Genomic DNA, 21,389 nt, shown 5'->3' on the forward strand with positions numbered 1-21,389 from the left:
TCGGGTCACATACAGCAAGTCTAGGCTTCTTCTGATCTTCTGCAGGTCCAGAAAGTGTGCTCAAGTGGGTGCATTGAGGTGCCACATTTATGCCTGAAACTAGGTAGAGGGCGGTGGTAACTCCTGGTTCCTCCCTAATCAAAGGGGTAAAAATTCCCAGACCTACCTGCTTTTGCCTGTTTGCCTTACTGCAAACAGACCCAAAGTGCACTGTGTCAGGGCAAAAGTCTTTGACTACACTAAACTTAGGCTCTTAGGGATTGGGGTGTGAGTGCGTAGTGTAATATGATTATCCTAGTTTCCTCCCACATTAACACCAAAATTCACTCTGAGATAGGCCCTGTACTCACAGAAAACCTGGATACAGATGTCTGGTAGGACAAAAGCAGGGTCCATCAACAAACAAGGAGGAAATATACAAGAATTGTCTTTGGCATCCTGTTCTTTTTTTTAACATATTTTTCATTCGTTTTTCAATGCTGTTCACATATATAGTAGTATTTCTACATCATTTGATCAATAATGCTTACATCTTGGACATCATATTGTACATCTTAATTTGTGTCCGTACAGATATAGGATACAGTAATCATGGCTTATGTAGAGACATAGATATGCGACAGCTGAAACTGTTATAGTAAAGACACAAGACAGTCTTGGCATCCTGTTCTCTCCCTTTCAAGTGCACCCTAGTGTTACATTTGGCTCAACAGACCTGTCAAACTGGATTTGACACCGTGATGTTAAAAGGAGGCCCAAAGCCCCCACCCTGGATATTCTGCTGAGCTCAAATGAGACTCTCTGCCCATTTGGTCAGCCTACTGTTTGTTGTTGGGTAGCAATTGACAACTTTTTCACACCTAATCAGGGCTAATCACTGGCTGGGAGAACTTGGAGACTCAAATTAGCCTGTAGGAACGTCAGGCAGGGGAAAAGGTAACATTGTAAAAGTTATTTTTCCTTAATATGTATTAAAAATCAAACGTCACTATTTAATTGGATTTTTAATAACTATTAAATAATAATTGGAAATAGTTATTCAATTATTTCTGTAGCTGGTCCCATTTTCTGAGTTGCGGTAGTAGTATTTAATATCACTTCCTAGTGTTTCTGCATGGGCTAACTAGCCTTCCCACAGTGAAAATAGCTTATTGGAACAAGTCAAAGTTTGACAAGTCAAGAACAAGTTTGGGGGAGAGGAGTTGGCCTAACGGCTAGGGCGCTCGACCTCGGACCTGGGGAACTGGGTTCGAGCCTCGGTAATGAGACAGGACATCCTGTGATTCTGGGCAAATCACTTCTCCCCGTGCCTAACAAAAAAAAAAAATGAATGTGTGACCTCATGTAACGTAACTGGTGCTATGTAAAGCACTCTGATACCCGATTGGATTTGGGTCAAGTTCGCGCTATATAAAACTCTGCAAAAAAAAAAATCACTGTAAGGACATGTTAATATTAAACTTCCACATGTCCTACTTTTAAATACCACTCACCCTGCCTTGTGAGCTACAAGGCCTACATAGTGAAGTCTTGCTAATATTTAAAAGGGAGGTTTTGACCTGTCAAAAGGGTTTATTTTGACTGGTCGAATTGCAGTTTTTACATTGCTACAGGCAGGCTATAATGGTAGGCCTGAAGCAATGTTTGCACTGCCACAGTAGTGGATAGCAAAATAGTGCTGCAGTCCCCTAATGGAATTTACCTTCTAGGGAGGCCCTGCGTACACTTTGTACCATATACTAGGGACTTATAGGCAAGTTAGATATGCCAATTAGGAGTGTGTCAAATCGGCCATGTTTGCATGGGGAGCAAATGCACTTGGCTACTGGTTGGCAGGGGATAAAGTGCCAAGAGTTCTGAAGCTAGCAACAAAAATAGGGTTCAACAAAGATGAAAAATCTAGGGTGATCATGCAGAAAAGGCAGATTTCCAACAGCCACTACATGTCGAACAGGTGAAGGTGATTTGGATGAAAAACAATGTTTCAATGAAAATCAACAGCCAACACTTGCAAGTTACCTAGAATACCAGAGAGTTCGAAAAAAGAACAGCAATGGGCATATCAAGATGAACTGAAGAAGGCAAAGGACTACTAAGTAAAGAGAATGAAGGTAAACAAGACTGAGATTTAGGGAGGAGATAACATCCACTAACCTGAGCTCGATGACTGCAACACTCAAATGCAACTGTATGGATGTGAAGCGGTTTTGCAATAGTACTTTGTTCAATGAAATCAGACAGAATCTCTGCCGCTTGATCTGGACTGATGAAAAATAAAGGAACATTAAATCTCTCCTCTAGCAGACACATTCAGCATTTACAATTTATTTTAATTGTAAAGTCCATTGAAACATGACAACAACCAGTCTGAACAGTGGGATCATTTCAAGAACTAACTCTTTACCCTGTTATAACATTGTATTTGCATCACAAAATCAGAGGTAAAAGGCCCAATACCTGCATTTTTTATTTGCTTTTACATTATCACTATTTTCTCTTCACTAGGAAATGAAATCTACTATGATAGTAGACCTTATTGTTGTCAAGCTTCCTTGATTCTCTTTATAGGTTGCCACTTGGGCCCCGTTCCTTAAAACCTGGTGTGCAGTGGGTGGTACCAGTTGGGCACTGGATGGAAAAGGCACGATTAAGAGATGTTCTGGATGCCCTGTTCTATTGATTTTGATGCCTCTGCGGGCACGGCCAGTCAAAGGATTTGACTTGCCATATGAGAAAGGCAGGTTTGATGCCTCATACACAGTCTCTAGTATTCCCTGATCCTACTAGTCTCCACCATCTGTAAGGCATCACTGAAAAGTAACAGAGACACATGCAACCAGCTGACACCACATCCAGCAGCTCTATGCAAACTGACATCCAGCAGACACACACAGGTGCACAACTAGCAGACGCAGCTGCAGACATATCTTGCAGGCAGGTACACAAGTATACTTACAAATCCTGCACACCACATCGCACACACAGGTCTGTTCATACATCCTGCACACAGACACAGAAACACCACCCTGCTGACACATTCTGAAGCAAACACCCACACATCTGTTCCTCATATTCCATACATTCAGTCACAGATTGTGCCATGGCAGTGAGAGCAGCATGATTTTCATAGCTGGTCACAGACACGATAAGACAGAATGAGACATCTGCACATAACATAACTCACACACAAGAGTAACTGCAGAATCCAACATACACTAGCCAATTATTTATTGAAGTTTAGCCGCATATACTGCAGCATAGCATAACCTAAGCCCACGCCACCATCTCTCACTGGCCATATGGTGGCAGACTTGCACTCCCTATCGAAGACCAACGGAGGTTGCCCAACAGCCATGTGGTGAGCTTTCCAAGTTAGGCGTTGAAGCACTGCTTGGGACCTCATTGTTGACTGTATTGATGTTAATGTGGCTGACTGGCTGGGATGCAGAAATGGAAAGATGTAAATGTATGGATCAGTAGGTGTTATGTGGTGGGTTTGAAATGTTATGTTATGAAGGCAACTATCTTAGAACTGATAGGTTTCTTTGTTGTAGGAAGCAGAGGAGCTGTTGGATCATGGCATCCATGGTATAATAAGTAAATAAAAAATGTAAAAAGTAAATGCACATTTTTCTAGAGCCTATTTGGAACATCCTTGTGGTGTCTTAAGGCAATTGCATAGGATTAGTCTTAATATCTGAAGGCCAGAGACGTTTTAAGGCATGGGCAAAGTGGGCTCTGGCCCAGGGCCCCAGTCTTTTAGGGGGTCCCTTGATAGTGCCAGCTCTGTTCTGCAGAGTCATGCCATGATGACCATGACTTTTTCTTAAACAGATGGAATATCATCTTCCTTTAATTTATTTTTAATGTGGGTGATTTGTGAGAATCTATTACAGATATTTTGCAGAAACATGTGTTTTTATGTTTCATGCAACATCCATAAAAAGTTTTTTTAGATCAAAATAGAACCTCACATATGAGAAATGGAAGGGTGTTACATAGATTATTTGCAGTGATATTAGTGAGGTGCTGCTGTTTATAATATTGAAAACGCATGTCACTATCCCTGAATATTAGATGTAAATATTAAGAATTTAAGAATTAAAAATTTGGACGAGTGTCCTGTGCACTGTCAGTGACCTGGCCAAAGACTACATACAGAGCTGAACTGAACCAGAAATTCAAAACTGTTCCGAACAGGGGCCCTAAAAATACGTTTGGCCCAGGGCGCCCCAAATCCTTAAGATGTCCCTGCTGAAAGCAATAGGTAGCAATCCTGGCATAGATTGCCTTGATAGAATTTAGCGTAGACAGGATCGCTACTCTCACAGAAGCTCCTCTCTGAGTTGTTCCCAACAAAGACAACATACTGTCTGCTTTCCAAAGCTGTCAGTCACATCTTCTGTGACTTTCTTGCTTTTACACAGGAGGGGCTTGGCCGAAATGTGGGTCAGGTTTTCAATACAGGCAAAGTCAGCAGGTCCAGAGATGCTGTAACAGATGAAGGACCTAACTAAAGGATTTCAATCTTTGAACCATTTGAGGACAACCAACGTTCACTTATGTCAGGGAGACAATCATGCATTCAAGCTGTTCTATCAGTTCCTTTGTCCAGTTGCACCCCTAGCAGACTGGCATTGATACACACCTGTTAAATCAACTTGTGTGCCTTGAGAAACTCAACCAGTGGGAGCAGAAAGTCATTGAAAAGGAGATGGAACAAGGTAAGGAAGAGACCTGTGGAGCGCTGAAGCACAGACTTCTGAATCAGAGGAGGAAGTGCACAGATTGATTACTGAGAACAACTCACTAAGAAAGAGGCCAGCTTTGTTTCAATGGTTTATTGTAGACTCTGACCAGACTTTATGGCCCACATGTCTAAAGCATCTACTAGATCAATAAAATCAGGACTTCCAGCCGTCACATGCCAATGAACAGAAGTAAAACAAAATCATTTTCCTCAGTCTATGCTTCTCTGTGCCCATCAGAAGACTTTTGCATAAAATTGTTAAAGTAGCCACATGCATCTCACCAAAACTATTGTAGGGAGATTAAATAGTGATCCAATGGGGACACAAACTAGGTTTGTTCAAGAAACTTTTTGGTACAGTTTTTAGCTTTACTCAAGCTACCTGGGTGCAGACTATATAATACTGAAAACTAGGATTGACGGAAAGGTGATTGGAGCTCCCTGCACCAGGTAAACGGGGGCCTTACAGTCCTTCTGCCCCAGAAGCCATTTAGATCTTACTTTGTGCAGGTGTGGGAGACCAGCCATCCCTCTGGGGACCTGTACTTATTCTTCAACGTCAGATTTTTACCCTAAGCGAGAGAAAAAAGCAGAAAAGGGAGAAAGTAGCAGGAAGAGGAAGATAGGAAACAGTGAAAAGGGAAAAGGCAGGGAAGAAAAAGAGCCTTCGTGAGTGAGAGAAATCGACAGGAAGAGTAAAGTGGTGCAAGTAAGAGGCAAGAGTTTGAATCAAAAGAACAGCTTGATATTAGACAACCTTAGCATTCGGCTCCTCGGTTTCTAAATAAGGGGTTGGGCCACTTCAATTACTTTTTTTTGTTTTCTGGAACTACTACTAAAAGATGGAGAATCATCACAGGGTTCAACATTTAAAGGCTTTTATTTTAAAACCGTGGGCCACGCTACTTTTATTACCCTGCTTTGAATTTTTACATAAGATGGACCTTTGGTCTTTTTTTGTGGCTAATTAAGGAAATAAGGATTTTATTAGAGACCAGGTAAGTACGTATTATTTCGCTTTACCTCCATCTTGGAGTCGGTCGTCATGAGTAGTCTATACTGTTATCTTCAATTATAATGTGCTGTTACCTGTTTCACCCAGCTGTCACTTAAGGTTTTGGGAGTTCTTTCTTGGTCTTTTTGATGTAGGAGCATCTTGGCTCATCTTCCTCTTTCGTTCAGAAGTGACCCTCAAGTTCTCCTCTCTACAGTATAACTGGCAATAAAAGGAGGATTGCATGCAGCATTCATGGACCTAGCTTTGTCTGACAAACATTCCAGCTGCCTAGCGACAGGTGTTTGTCATTATTGCATCACCCTGCTGAGTGTGTGGCATTAAAGCAATATTTCAAATAATATAAGTCTCCTTAGTCTTTAATAAAATTCAGCTTTTGTAGTCATACACTCCAAGGAAAATACCCACTGACACTTGCAACAGTAAGACACCCAAATTGTCAACCTCTGAAATTATTTTTATGGATGCATTCATCAAACTAGTATTTGGACAGTAATACAATAAGTTACGCAAACATGGTTATTCCTCTGCTATATCCAAAACCCTGGCCAGACTGGGTTTCGGGCATTTCCCCGGGAGGCTGGAAGGCTGGGGGCCAATTATGCAGCAGTGCAGCAATATCACCCTGTGAGAAGATGGCCTGGTATATGCTCTCCACTAATTAAAGTGGGCACCTTGCACCAGTCCAAACGACCCTTATGATGTATGAGGTCAAAGATAACCTTTAGAAAGCTATCCTAGTGGTAGCTGTGGAGAGCAGCCTTCAGGCTTAATCCGACCAGGAGTCGCGAAGGGACCTCGAGCAAGATTGCAAGGTACCAACCCACGGAGAACTTGGTGCGAGGAGGTCGGAGTTATTTGGTGCAAATACTGCTCAGGTTCAGGACTACACGGAGTCCAATGCACAAGCTCGGGAATCGCCAACAAGCATATGCAACTGCAAAGGACGTGGTGAACAGGGGTTTGGATTATGCAGTCCCCACGAGGGATACTGGCCTTAAACTTGCTGAGAGGGCAGATTGACCTCAGAGACCTTTAAAAACCCACCTGCTGTGTTGCTGAAATCTGCGGAGTCAGCAAGAGCTCGGGAGCAGCACACTGGTTAGTTGTGTTGAGGATCCTGCGAATGCAGGGGAGTGACTCCTTCACTCCAAGGGAGATTCTTCAGTAGTTCTTAGTGCACCACAGGTCCTGCATGGAGCCTGTATGAAGCAAGGGCACAGACAAAGCTTTGGACGGAGAGGGAGACGAAGTCGGGCCCAGTCGAAGTCCAGTGAAGTCCAGAGTGTCCAGACGGTAGGTCAGTGGTTTTTTCTTGCAGAATCTTGTCCACGTAAAATCTAAAGTCTTACAGCCAGTTAAGCCCTTTTGTGCCCACTGGAGCCGGTTGGACAGATTCGGGGTCAGGACAGAGGGGTGGTTACACCCATGTCCTTTGTGTAGTTTCGCGATAGAGCAGGAGCTAATGGCTCCCAGAACTGGTTTGAGCTGGACTGTGCACAGGGACACCAGATGTGCCCCAAGTGCAGACTTTCAGGCACTCTCAGAGTGCACCCACCCAGCCCCAATACAGTAAATCCTGTCTGGGAGGTGGTCACACCTCCCTGTTACAGGATGCCTATTGTGCTGCCTTCCTCTGCTCAAGCTTGGCCAAGCAGCAGGAGGACAGAAATGCGTCTCTTTTCGGCAGTATCCATTTTGTGCTGACCGGGTCGAGAAGGCTGGCACCGGATAGACCAGTGACCCCAAGAAGCTCACTTCAGAAGGGTGGAATCACACCTCCCACACCGGTTACCGGTGTGGAGGTATGATTCCAAGGTGTTTGATACCAAACAGGGTATGTTTCTATGCAGCCGTTTATGAGATAGCATTTACCGCAAGGTTATAATGCACCTCTACCTATATGTCCAGTTGAGTAACAGACAACCCGGGAGAATGGTCTCGGAAGGCTACAGAGAGGCTCTGCTCATGCAGAGGCACCCTCTCCCTAAAAACCCAGCACCCTGCCTTCAGGATCGATAAGGCCTGCTATAGGGGCGACTTATACGTTTTAAGTGTAGGGACCTATAGATATACTGGACCTATATCTAAAGTAAGTGGCGTAAGCACCATCTTACACAGGTTGCAGTATCAGACCTGTAGTTCCATTTTGCATGGCCTAATATGGGTGGTATAATACATGCTTCAACCCATGGGAGGCCTCTGGGGTACCTATGCCCTGGGTACATGGGTACCATATACTAGGGACTGAAATGGGTACCCCAGTATACAATCTGGAGTGTACCAAAGTACATGCAGGACTATTTAAGGGAGAAAGCAGATAGACTGGGGCCCTGATTAGCAGGATCAAAGTCAGACATGTCAAAAACAGTGCAACATCAAGCAAAAAGTGGGGGTAACCATAAGAAGCAGATCCTACTTCCTACACACCCCTGGTAACAAAAGCAGCAAGCAAGCGTTTCCAGCAGTGCTTCATTTGTACAAAAAAACAAATAATTGCCAGGGCTCTCGTCAGGAGGCCATTGTAGCTTGTGTCACACATTGCCCCAGCTATGCTGCCAGTCATAGTAACATATGCAAAAGAAACAGGTGATGGACCGAATGCTGGACAATGCAAACATTCAGCCCCAGTCACAAGGATCTGGGATTAATCCATCATTCTTTTGCTTACCACACCACCCCAGTTCGGACCCAGACATATGCAAATCAGTCTTGACCCTGTTCCTTGTGGGAACAGTCCAGCCTGAACTGCCATGCCAGGTCCTCCCTGGACCGGAAACAAGCATCCTGGCTGAAACCGGTCCCAGGATGCTTGTTTCCGGTCCAGGGAGGACCTGGCTTGGGAGTTCGGGCTGGACTGTTCCCATAAGGAACAGGGTCAAGACTGATTTGCATATGGCTGGGTCCAAAGTGGGGTGGTGTGTTGAGCAAAAGAATGATGGATTAAACCCAGATTCTTGTGACTGGGGGTGAATGTATGCATTGTCCAGCATTCTGTCCATCAATTGTTTCTTTTACATATGCCGCCCTAAGTGGGAAGGGTATACCCAGACGTGGGCCCCGTGCTCACTACACCATTGTATTCAGGCTAGCCTGGCTGATGAAGGGTGATGCTCTGAAACCGGTCCCATGTTGCTTGTTTCCAGTCCAGGGAGGACCTGGCTTGGCTGTTTGGGCTGGACTGTTCCCATAAGGAACATGGGCAAGACTGATTTGCATATAGCTGGGTCTGAACTGGGGTGGCGAAGAACGATGATGGATTCAACCCTGATCTGTGACTGGGGGTGAGTGTCTGAAAGGTTTCAGTGCTCCGCCGTCATCTCCAAGCCAGGTCATCTCTGGACCGGAAAGAAGTATCATGGGACCGGTTTTGGGGTAACACTTCTCATCAGCCAGGCTAGCTAGAATCCAGTGGCAAAGTGCTTTGGGGTTTGTTAATGTCTTGCTGATCACTCTGCTGACGCAGCTACTATCTGAAAGAGTAACACTCTAATAATGCACTCTGATGCTGGACACAATCTATACACCAAGGCACTACTTTCTGATGAGTCTCCAATAAAAGTGAAATTTGTAACTGTTAGAAAACCCCGGGCCACCGAGGTTTAGCAGTCACCCGGGGGTTTCCCAACACACACTGTGGTAGCCTGGCTCGAGCGGTCAGGAAGGCACCGTGTTAAGCGTACGTCACACCCTCACAATAACCATGCGTTCATCCGTTCCAAAAACGACTCTACACCGTAAAAATTTATGAAAATATCTCTGTGTTTATCTTGTTTTCTCTTAGTTGCAGGTTAAATAAATAATAACACACTTACAGTACACAAAGCTTCTTCTGTAAGAAGGGTAGGTCAAATAAATAAGCTCAGATCATAAATAATCAATGAATAAATAGATGTGCATAAAATACATAGGCAAATAAATACTGCAAGGGAATAAATACTGTGAGACAATAAATACTGTAAGACAATAAATACTGTGAGACAATAAATAGGATAAATATAAAGAATACAATACTCTCAATAAATATAAGCTAACAGTACACTTTCAAATCAGGTCACATTTGTGAGGTACTATGGGTTGATTTGGCCCAATCACAGCTTGTGGTTATGTGGATGGCCTGAGGGTGTCTCACCTAGCTTGGATAAGGTTGAGGCTAAAACTGAGGTAGATCAAGGGTAATCTAGGAATCTGGCTCTCCCAACCTACACAACCCCTACACAGGTCACTGTATCAGTCTCAGTCCACCCCTGGCACTCCCAGGCTAGTCCTAACACCTCTCTAGCCCCTAGGATGGTCTCTTAGGGCTCCACAGGGCCTTAGGCGCCCTCTATTCCACTTACTGCCCTCTTTATGAACTTTCCGACTCCGCCGGAGTCGTGTCGACGCCGTGAGGCGGTTCCGGTTCGACGTCGCTAGCCGGCCTCGGCTCGATGTCAGTTCCTGTCGACGCCGTGAGGCGGCTCCGGATCGATGTCGGCGGACGGCCTCGGCTCGATGTCAGTTCCTGTCGACGCCGTGAGGCGGCTCCGGATCGATGTCGGCGGACGGCCTCGGCTCGATGTCAGTTTCCGGCGTCACAGGGACACGATCTCCCTACTTCCGGGTGTCTCCGGAGTGCGACCTCCACTCCCGACCTCCGGTGCTCTTCTCTTCAGGTTCCGGCGACTCCGGAGTGCGATCTCCACTCCCAACCTCCGGTGCTCTTCTCTTCAGGTTCCGGCGACTCCGGAGTGCGATCTCCACTCCCGACCTCCGGCACGATTCACCTCGGTCTCCGGCGACTCCGGAGGGCGGACTTCACTCCCCCGTCGACGCCGCACACTTGTCCTCAGGTGTCTTCCTCCTCGACCTCTGGTACTCTCCACGACCTCCGTCGGCGACCTCTCTCGACCTCTGGTGGCTCCGGGTACGACGTCTGCTTTCCAGTCAGCGCCGCTTCTTCACCTCCGGCCCCAGGTCTCTAGGCTTCTCGACGTCGGACTCCAGGGAAACCAATAAACAGGTCAGGAACTTGCTGTTCTTCACTACCAAGGCCTGTTCCGGCTGTTCAGGTCCTTGAGTTGGTTCTTCTTGACTTTATCCCACACAGGGCTCCAGGCTGGGCTCAGTCAGTAGGGACTAGTATCAAGGGTGGGTTTCTGGACCCCACTCCAGGCACAAGTTTCCACCCCTGCTGCCTCACTCCTTCCTCCTTCAGTGTTGTGCTGCTCTCCCTTCACCAGTCAGGTGCCAACTGCTAACTCCAACTGCCAACTCTGAGCTAGCTTCCCAACATTCTAAACCTGCCTCCCTCTGACACAGGGTTCTAGAATGTTCTGGAAGGTGCTAGTAGGTTCCAGTGATGTCACAGGTGACAATGGGTGGCCACCATTTTGTGTCTCAGGCCCTCAGACAGAAGTTCCAGGGGTAGGGAAAATGGCTCCCTGACACTGCATCAACACTAAAAAGTCTGGTGGTTCCCAAAAAGGAAAAATTCTAACAGGGTTTGAGGCAAAAGTGGGACAAAATAAATAATGATGAGGAGGGACCACCCAAAGGGCTGACAGGTCTAACAGTAACAAGCTACTTACCTGTAACAACAGTTTTCCAGAACTCTTAGCTTTCATAGACAACCTGCCCTCCCTCCAATCCGTCTCATCAAGCTCGCCAAGCCAACCCTCCCAGCGAAGTTGGAGCATGTCAAAACCATGTGGAGCATTTGCAATGAGCGATCAATAGACCTGGGAGATTGCGCCACTACCAATGTGACCCATCAGCAACTTGGCCTCCAGGGGACTAAATTCTGGCATGTCAGTGTCAGGTGGAATGTTAGCCAAAAGTGTGCAGTGTAGCTGCACATATTTATGGAATTGTGTTTGATTAAGAAAGAAGCAATCCGGCAGGCCCTGGAAGGGCGGAATGTGTTTCTCCGCCCAAACACTTTCAAGGACGGTGATGCAGATCGTGTCCCATTTATGAAAGCCCTCTAAGTCAGCTGAATGGTGGAGCCAGCGTTCCCTCCACAGGGGAGTCATCCCCATCAATTTACTATTCCAGCCTAGGATTCGCTATTCAGATCGCGAGCAAAGGAAGATCACACAAGTGGTATCAGGCAGAGCACCATACAGCATATCAAGAATGCGGTCAAAACTCAGAAAGTAGAGTTCCCCTCAGAATGTTGAATTATCCCACCCACTGCTAAGCCGGCCATTAAAAATTATTAAATGGAGGTCCACCATCCCTAGCCCACCATCATATGGAGACTGTCGACCATTGGGAAAGCTATTCGGGAGTGACCGCCCGACCAAAGAAAGGAGCGGCGAGTGGAGTTGAGCACGCAAACCAGCTTGGGTGGGATCTGGAGAAGAAAATGCTTAACTATGTTTAGGAAACAAGGGAGAATCATTTTGAAGAGGGCAATGCGACCCATAACATACAGGGGAAACTGCGACCACTTCTGGATGTCGCTTTTCATTTTGGACACTAGCGGGTTCAGATTGAGGTGCATTGTGAGGTCAGGGAGTAGGGAGATATGAAACCCCAGGTACTTGAAGGGGAGACATCACATTGGGATACCGGATTGCCATTGATGGGTGCTGGTGTCGCCTCCAAATGGGACCAGTAAAGATTTGGAGGTGTTCACCCAAAGACCAGATGCCTTGCCAAATAATGTAAGGATTTCGAGACAACAGGGCCCCGAAGTGTGGGAGTCAGCCAGAAACAACAGGACGTCCTCAGCATAAAGAGCGATCCTCTCCTGTGGCCCTCCATTCCACGACCACCTGCTAAATTGGGCATTGTAGTGAATGAGCCACGCTAGGGGTTTAATCATGAGGGCAAACAGTAAGGGGGATAGCCCTGACACGTACTCCTCTGGATTGGGAAGCGATTCGACAGTGAGCAGTTGGCCAGTACCTGCACATGGGGCTGAAGGTAGAGGGCACTAATAAGGCGCCTCATGTATTTTCCCATACTAGCGCATTCAAGGACAGCCTCAAGAAAGGACCAATCCACTGTGTTGAACGACTTCTCAAAATCTAAGAGAAGCAGCACCAATGGGGGATGGGATGCACCCAGCCTGGAGAGTGCCACTTGAACTCTCTGGATGCAGTGTCTTGTACTGTGCCTGGACATAAAGCCACATTGATCGCAATGGATTAAGTATGGTAAAGCGGGTTGTAGGCGGTTGGCCAAGATTTTAGAATGGAGCTTAATTTCGATGTTGATCAAGGAAATGGACCTGTATGAAGAGCACTTCTCAGGGGTGTCCTGGTTTGGGGAGACATACTATTGAGGCGAGATCTAATTCGTGGAGAAAGCGTCTTGCTTGGCCACTTCAGCATAGAGTTTCAGAAGAAAGGGGTCCACTCAGTGTGGAACCACCTGTACTCGACGGGGAAGCCATCAGATCCAGGCATCTTGCCGGCCAGCATAGCATATCTGATAGAGCAGAGGACCTCTCCTCTTCAGTGATGGGCTCGTCCAACTCACGGATGAGGGAGTGGGGATAGTAGGCAGCAGAATGTCACGTAATAGGGGATGTTCAACGTCCTGGGGAGATGGGATCTGCTAGCGTAACAATCCCAGTAGAAGGTCGCCAAGGTCTGCAGAGTATCAGGGGTCCAGGACATTTGCCAATTGACCCCATCCAACAATTGGGGTACGATGCAAGAGACGGTGTCATGGGTGGTGAGCCAGTAAAGAAGCTTCCTGACTTACCCCCATGCTTGTAAATATTATGCGTTCTTGCCCTCCATCAGTGACGGGTATCTTCAAGGGCAATTCCCTGTTGGTGGCCCCTGGCCATCGAAAGCCGATGAGCACCAGGGTGTGAATTTGGGTTTTGAGGGCCATGGTGTGTGCCACTTTCTCCTGTTCACGCCTTTGCATGAGCCTCTTTACCACACCTCAGATCATCACTTTACCAGCTTTCCATAGGGTGGCCGCCGAAGCAACAGATCCCTGGTTAGTTTCAAAGTAGGCCTGTATCTCAGGTGCCAGGGAGGCCTCAAATTGGGAGTCTGTGAGGTACCGTGTGTTAAGATGCCAGACAGGCCTCAGGGTCCGGTCAGCAGCGCCGAATGTCATGGTAATGTGGGCATGGTCCGATGTCCCCCTTACTAGGACAGCCACGCAGTCCACCTGGCACACATCCTTGGCCGGCAGCAGGAAAAGATCGATGCAAGATTCGGTTTTGTGTGAGGGCGAAGTGTATGTGTATACCTGTTCCAGTGGGTGCCATACTCGCAATATGTCACAGTCTCAATGCATCCATCCAGGCTGAGAGTTGACAAATGTGGGAGACACGCCCCTGGGTAAGGGGATTGGACGCATCCAGTTCAGGATTAAGCACTGCATTAACGTCGCCATCAAGGATGGAGACCCCCATGGGCAGACCTGCAAGTAGGGCGATCAGCGAGAACATCCCAGTGGGGGTTTGGATGGGTAAGTAGACCGAGAGGAAGTCGTAGTGACAACCTTCAAGAAGGCCCTCCACTACCACGTAATGCCCCTGAGGGTCTGTATGCATGTTAGAAACTATCAAAAGAAAACCGCTATAGAGCAGAATGGTCACACCCCGTGAACCCTGATTGAACCCCACATGGAACACTCAGTCAAACCCATACCTTTGCAGAAAGGGACACTGGGATCCTAGCAGGTGAGTCTCCTGAAGCATGAGAACCGCTGGTGGGAAGCGTTTGGCAAATCACAGGAGAGCAGTACATTTGATGGGGTCCAGGAGGGCATTCATGGTCCAAGACAGCAGTTTAAAAGAGGGCATGGCGGACTACGGTGGTGATGCGGGATGGTATTGAGGTAAGACCCGATCCAGAGCATAGCCACATAGTCATGGAAAGGTGTAATGCAGGCGCTGAAAAGGTTTGCGGTGGATGGAACCTAAAAAAAAACCCCAAACAACAAACAATTCCCTGTACTTACCCCAACTCCTCCACCCCATACTTCCACCCCTGAAGCATCTGTCGCCCAAACTGGACCTCAATGGAGGTAGAAAAAACAAAACAAGGTAAGATTGAAAGCAGAAAGGGAAGGGGGCACTGTGCCAGAGATACAGTTAATTACCAAGGAGCAGTACCAGCGTCCGTGGGACACAGTCACCAACTAATCTAGTCCCAGGACCATGAAAGCAGGCCTATACAGGGTCCGTTAGGAGGCCTCTCTCTCAGGGGTATGGGTTGGCAAAGCCCCACTCAGTCGGCCACCAGTCCCTGCTGTCCTGGCTGTAGGGTGTTCCGAGTCCGAGCCCAAAGAACCTCTCCGGCCACCATCGCAGTAATGGGATTTGTAAGGGCGGGTCCGCTGCCTCCTCTGGGGTCTCGGATGGCAACCAGTAGTGCCTCGGCACGGTCTGCCACTGGGTCCTGGTCAATCCGAAGAGGTGCGTGGATCTCTTCTCTCCTCAACCCACTCCCAAGCCTGCTCAAGGATCTCAAAGTAAAAGGACTTGCAGTTGTAGAAGACTTTGAGTTTTCCCGGGAATATAAGCATATATTGGAGGTTTAATGCCCAAAGCTTTTGCTTGACCTCCGTGAAGGAGTGGCGGCGCTGCTGGAGAGCCCTAGTATAGTCAGGAAATAGCATAATATGTGCGTTCAGGAAACAGAGCTTGGAATGCCCTCTGGCCTCTCTGAGGATTGTGTTCTTGTCCCAAAACTTTAGGATCCAGGTGATCAAGGGCCATGCAGGGGACCCAAGGGCGAGGGAGGGTGCAGGGCTAGGATTCGGTGGGCCTGCTCCAGCACAAACCAAGGCAAAAGGGCCAACTCCGGGACCCACAAGCGAAACCAGTCCTCCAGGAACTTTGCAGCGTCAGGCATCTCCGAATCCTCCAGGAAGCCCACTATTCGCAGATTATTGTGGCTGCCGAGGTCAGAAGGCCGGCCACCTGACACATCAGGGTGGTCACATGGACCTCCACAGAGGACACCCTGCGCTCGACCTCGCTAACTGTGGTAACAGCCTTACGGAGATCCTGGTGATGAGAAAGCTGGAGGGTGGCGATTGTCGAGTACTGTGGCGGCAGGCAGGAATTCTCACCCAAATTCCACCATAAGGTCTGCTGTTCTCGGTCCAACAGCATTTCTTCGCTCGATCTTCTTCTAGTTTCCGGGTCTGAGGATGCCACCCAAATAGTAAATTTAGGGGGGTTTACAAGGGAGTGACAGGTAGGGTCAGTAGGCCCCTTCCCTGGAGTGTCTGCACCCTCTATTATGCCCACCTGCTGTGGGAGGGGGACATAGCCCTAGCCTTGATCGGAAAAAAGTCCCACCATCTTCAAGATGGTGGGCACTGAAAATGTACTTCACCTTGCCTCCAGCACCTGAGGGCCAGAGTTGGTTGAGGGGGTACATCTCCTACTCTCCGTTTTCACGCCTGCCTTCCTGTCGAAAGGGGTGACGACAGGAGGGGGGCCTGCTCGTTCTATCAGGAGAGGCTGGGGTCGTGTTTCAAATGCGGCAAGGCCTTTGAAGCTTTCAGCCACATATGGCTCTTCCTGACCAGGGGGAGGTGTGAATACCTTCGCCCAGGACAGGTATTGTTTTCGATCTCTGAGCGCAATGGCGCTCACCCCATGAGGTCAGAATTCTGTCTGATGGTGACAGGCTGGCTTAGGCCAGACGGTGACCACACTAAGGGCGGGTAGGTTTCAGGGGACCCCTCTAGAGGGGCCTCTGTGTGCAATTATCAATAAATCTGACACTGGAATCAGTGCAGGTCTTTATTAAGACGAGATGTTAGGTACCAAACATCCCATAATACAGTGAAGACGTCATGGAGCTGGGGTACTGTGTGACGAGTGTCCAGCCCATGTACTCCTTAAGGCTTCCCTGTTCACTTACAATATCCAAGAATCGGCATGGATATTGCAGGGGCATATCTGCTCATGCAGATATGTCCTCACATGAGCTATAGTGCACCCTGCCTTAGGACTATAAGGCCTGCTATAAGGGTGTCTTACCTATATCCGGCAGTGTCTGTGGGCATGGAACACAGGGATGTGTGACATGTCAACTTTTCAGTGCTGTTTGCACCAAGGCACACAGTCTGCAATGGCAGTGTGCATGACCTTGGTGAGGGGACCCTAGGGTGGCACAATTTGTGATGCTACCCTTGGGCATACCTCTTCAGTGCCAATGCCCTAGGTACCAGGGGTACCATTTACTAGGGACCCACAAGAGGTAACAAAGTTGTACCAATTGTACAAAAGGTACGGTTTAGGGAAAGAGCTTATGGCACAGGTGACCTGGGTGGCAAGGACCCTGTACACTTGCAGTCAAAATTACTTCATGCTCCAGGAAAAAATGTAGGGGCTAACTGTAGGATAGTAGGATCTGCTTCTTATGGTTACCCCCACTTTTTGCTTGATGTTACACTGTTTTGACTGGTCTGACTGGGATCCTGCTAATCAGGACCCCAGTCTATCTGCTGTCTCCTTTAAATTGTTATGCATGTACTTTGATACACTCCAGACTGGATACTGGGGTACCCTTATAAGTCCCTAGTATATGGTACCCATGTACCCTGTGCATTGGTACCCCAGAGGCCTCCCATGGGCTGAAGCATGTATTATGCCACCCATGAGAGGCCATGCAAAATGGAACTACAGGCCTGGGACAGCAACCTGTGTAAGTTGATGCCAGCCTTCTCGACCTGGACAGCACAAAATGGATGCTGCCAACCAGAGACATATTTCTGCCCTCCAGCTGCTGAGCCAAGCTTGAGCAGAGGAAGGCAGTACAATAGGCATCCTGTCACAGGGATATGTGATCACCTCCCAGACAGGATTTAGTGCATTGGGGCTGGGTGGGTACTCTGAGAGTGCCTGAAAGTCTGCACCTGGGGCACATTTGGTGTCCATGTGCATAGTCCAGCTCAAACCAGTTCTGGGAGCCATTGGCTCCTGCTCTGGCACTTAACTGGACAAAGGACATGGGAGTAACCTCCCCTCTGTCCTGCCCCTCCCCAGGAGGGTCCCCTGAATCTGTCCAACCCTCTCCTGTGGGTACAAAAGGGCTTACCTGACTGAAGCTCTTTCGATTTTACGTGGACAAGATTCTACAAGAAGAAACCACTGACCTTCGACGGTCTGGACACACTGGACTTCGCTGGACTTCGACTGGGCCGACTTCGTCCCCCTCTCTGTCGAAAGCTTTGTCTGTGCCCTTGCTCCATACAGGCTCCGTGGAGGACCTGTGGTGCACTAAGGACAATTGAAGATCTCCCTTGGGATGAAGGCGTCACTCCCCTGCATTCGCAGGCACCTCAACGCAACTGACCGGTCTGCTGCTCCCGAGCTCCTGTGGACTCTGAAGATTCCAGCAACACAGGAGGTGGGTTCCGAAGGTCCATGAGGTTGATCTGCCCTCTCAGCAAGTTTGAAGCCAGTATCCCTCGTAGGGTGCAGGATAACCCGAACCCCTGTGCACTGCGTATATTTGCAAGTGGATATGCTTGTTGGTGATTCCCGAGCTTGTGCATTGGACTCTGTGTAGTTCTGACCCCAAGCAGTATTTCCACCAAAGAACTCTCCGAGTGCTCTGTGGGCTGGTACCCTCGCGACTCCTGGTCATTCGGCCTGGGGGTCCTCCTGAGGGTCATCCTGATTTCTGTTGGGCTTTCCTGGTTACTCCAGACGTACCCTGACTTCTCATTGCTTGGTGAATCCCCTGGATCTTGCTGGTCCACACCGCAACCTGCTTGACCTCCCTGCGTGGGTTGCTTTTGCCAAGGCTTGATGGTGCTCCAGCCGGACACCGACCCCTCAGCACTCGACCTCCTTCGTGGGACAGCTCGCATCTGGCTCCTGGGCATCGTCGACGTCACCTGGTCCTCGTGGCTGCAGAGTCAAGCATTCCTTCTTCGCACCTAAAGCACCCGACATCGGTAGGCATTCGTCTCCCGAGCCCCTGGTCACTCTGACGTGACCCAGACTCTGGCCCCTCTGCTTTCAGGTTCCTTCCTTCCAGAATCCAGCCTTGGGTCCCACCGGAGCCTTTTCACCTTCACGGTAGCAGCACTTCCTTGAAGACTTCCATAGAGAACGACGGCGGTTTCCGATGCCACTTCAACCATATGCACCCGGCTCCTCTGGGATAGGTAACTCTGGTACTTAAGTATCCACGGGTGGGGTGGCTCTCCAACCTCTTAAGTTCTGAAGGGTTCCCTCGAAGTCCTCCTAGAAGGGTCCTTAAACTGTAAAATGGCAACCGCGACTTCCCCATAGAATTGTACGGAGCACGCGGTCGTGTTAGCACACTGCACCCATCCTCCGTGGGGTCCCTATCTACTCACCTTGGGTGGTTCCTTGGGGTCCCAATGATTCTACGTGCTCCAGACCGTGTCTTGACCCGAGTCGTGGTTGTTGTACCACTATTTTAGTACATGGTTTGGTCTCCCCCTGGAGCCCACTGTGTATTGTGCTACTTACAAGGGTGCTGCCATTGGAGGGGCCCCATGTAATCAGGCCAGGAGAGGGGCCCCTCTTGCCAGGTGAGACCAGTGGACCCACCACCACCCCACCGGGTGGGTCAGCATGAGACATGAGTCAGATGGGCCCCCGGAGGTGCAGCAGGAGCCCAGGGAACGCCCCATGGGGCAGCAGGGGCCGCAAAGGCGAGGGACACTCTTTACCTGCCCTGGTTCCGGGCAGCTGTAGGCATGGCACCCACAGGACAGGAGGAAAGGAGGGGGAGCCCCCCTCAATGGCTGCCCCGCCCCTTTAGCAAGCAGGACGCATATCCAGGATGAGGGAGACCCCTAGCATGCCAGCATCCAAATGACCTTGGGGGGAGCAAAGGTGCACCTCACCCCCTCCTACCGGGCCAACAGCAGGCGGAGTTTCCCAAGTGCCAGCCCAAGTCCTTCAAAGGCCCCATGTACAGTCTCTGGGGAGCGCCGGAGAACAGTCCCAGTCAAGGATCGAGGAAGGCCCGGCCAAACCCAAGCAGCACCCCCTGAGTAGGGTGACAAACTGGCATGGGTGCAAATTCAGGACGGTGAGAATAAAATTTCAAGACAAAGGGCCAAAATTCAGGACAAAACTTTAGGACACAAGGTCAAAATTAAGGACAAAACTTTGAAGAAAAAAAGGTATGCGTTACAGACCGCTCAGAGGAAATTGTGCAGTAGTATAAATACATAAAGGGGCCTTTGGTGAGCCAGCATCATTCATTGGCCTGTTAAATTGTAAATAGTTATATTTACACTTTGCTTCAGCCCACCACAGCATACAGCAAGGGGCTATAGGTCAACCCACTTAATCATTGCACCCTTCAGTGTGAGCGATGGCACAAAGTCACAGCCCCTGGTTATATTTGCGTAAAAATAGTTACTTTCTCTTAAACTACAAAGTAGGTTAAAAGTGTACTTTTTAAAATTCTATTGCTTTATTAATTTGAAATACGGGCTAGTTATATTGTATTCACTTCTTTTTAAAGTTCATGGACTGTGTGTCTCCTAAAGCTTAGGCATTCCTGTCGTGGTGCCCTAGGCTGAGAAAGGCACAGACACACCACATGCTGTAACTGCAGCATGGCCCATTGTCATTCTGTATGAGAGAATCAGCACAGACAGAATGACAATGGGGCTAATTGACAAGTCTGGGAAGAGCTGTGGAAGCCTCTTAACTTGAAATAAATCTGAGCTGGCCACCAACAGTGACTGCTGTGAAACCCCTGAGGCTTCTCAAAGGGGTCATCGCAGCCACGCTTCTCAAAGGGGTCATCACAGATTCCTGCAAACCCCAGAATTACGGACAAAAGGCATCCGTAAAAAGAACTATAACGGATAATGGACTAGACACCAAAATAACGGACAGTCCGTGAAATTTACTGATGGTTGGTCACCCTACCCCTGAGCGAGATCAACGACTCACCCCCAGGGTCCGTGCACAATAAAGCGGCCCTCAGTCCTCCGCCATGCGGATGCATCTGAACAGCAGGTCGGCCACACCTCTTCGTTTCCCATTCAGTCTTGGCCCATCACCTGCAGGCCACAATGTCTGAAGCCGCACCCAAGGCCTCAATACGGGACCCGTGGCGCAACCGTCTCCCTAGTTTTAGCCGTTTCAGCTCACACAACTGCGACAGAATCAGCTGGGTGCATGGGAGAGCAGTGGGTCCCCGGGAACGCTTTTTCCGGCAAGGATCACGCCAGATAACAAGAGGGGGTCGGGAGCAGCCTCAAGCTGCCACCGCCATCTTGGCCGCCTTGGCCATGCATGCCCCCATAGAAGTGCTTTAATGCATGAACTCTTACATCGGTATTAAGCTGCAATGACTCTTTACAAACGATTTAAAATCCTATTATAACACTCACTACTGCTTAAGGTTTACCTTAAAAGATCCTGCGCGGCAAGACTTAACACAAAACTCACCAACTTCCGGCAATGATCACAAGGGAATCCAGTTCCTTAACCAGAAGCACTTTCTTCACAGCGCCAAGCAAGTTGCATCCACCACTAGGCTGCAGTTGCTGAACCCATTGTCTTGCTTCATGTAGTCTAGAGTAGAAAAAAGAAAAAATAATATAACATTTCATGCCATTACACTGAAGACTAGGCTGTAGAGCATGGTGCCGCATGAACATAGAATATTGACCATCACTATATCCTACAGACAGACAGAC

At 48.5% G+C, this 21,389-nt stretch overlaps 1 protein-coding gene across 2 annotated transcripts in view; it reads right to left on the reverse strand.

The window, feature by feature from the left end:
* The window catches only part of VWA3A (von Willebrand factor A domain containing 3A), a 598,738-nt gene that overhangs the window by 468,515 nt on the left and 108,834 nt on the right, over positions 1-21,389 (reverse strand). For both annotated transcript variants that reach the window (XM_085629052.1, XM_085629053.1), the window contains 2 exons: positions 21,139-21,264; positions 2,155-2,263 (listed from right to left, as the gene is read on the reverse strand). In XM_085629052.1, the coding sequence (XP_085485178.1) occupies positions 2,155-2,263; positions 21,139-21,264 (235 nt within the window). The remainder of the gene's footprint in view (positions 1-2,154; positions 2,264-21,138; positions 21,265-21,389) is intronic.

This window comes from Triturus cristatus, chromosome 10 (genome assembly GCF_964204655.1).
Source record: "Triturus cristatus chromosome 10, aTriCri1.1, whole genome shotgun sequence".
NCBI classification, from domain to species: Eukaryota; Metazoa; Chordata; class Amphibia; order Caudata; family Salamandridae; genus Triturus; species Triturus cristatus.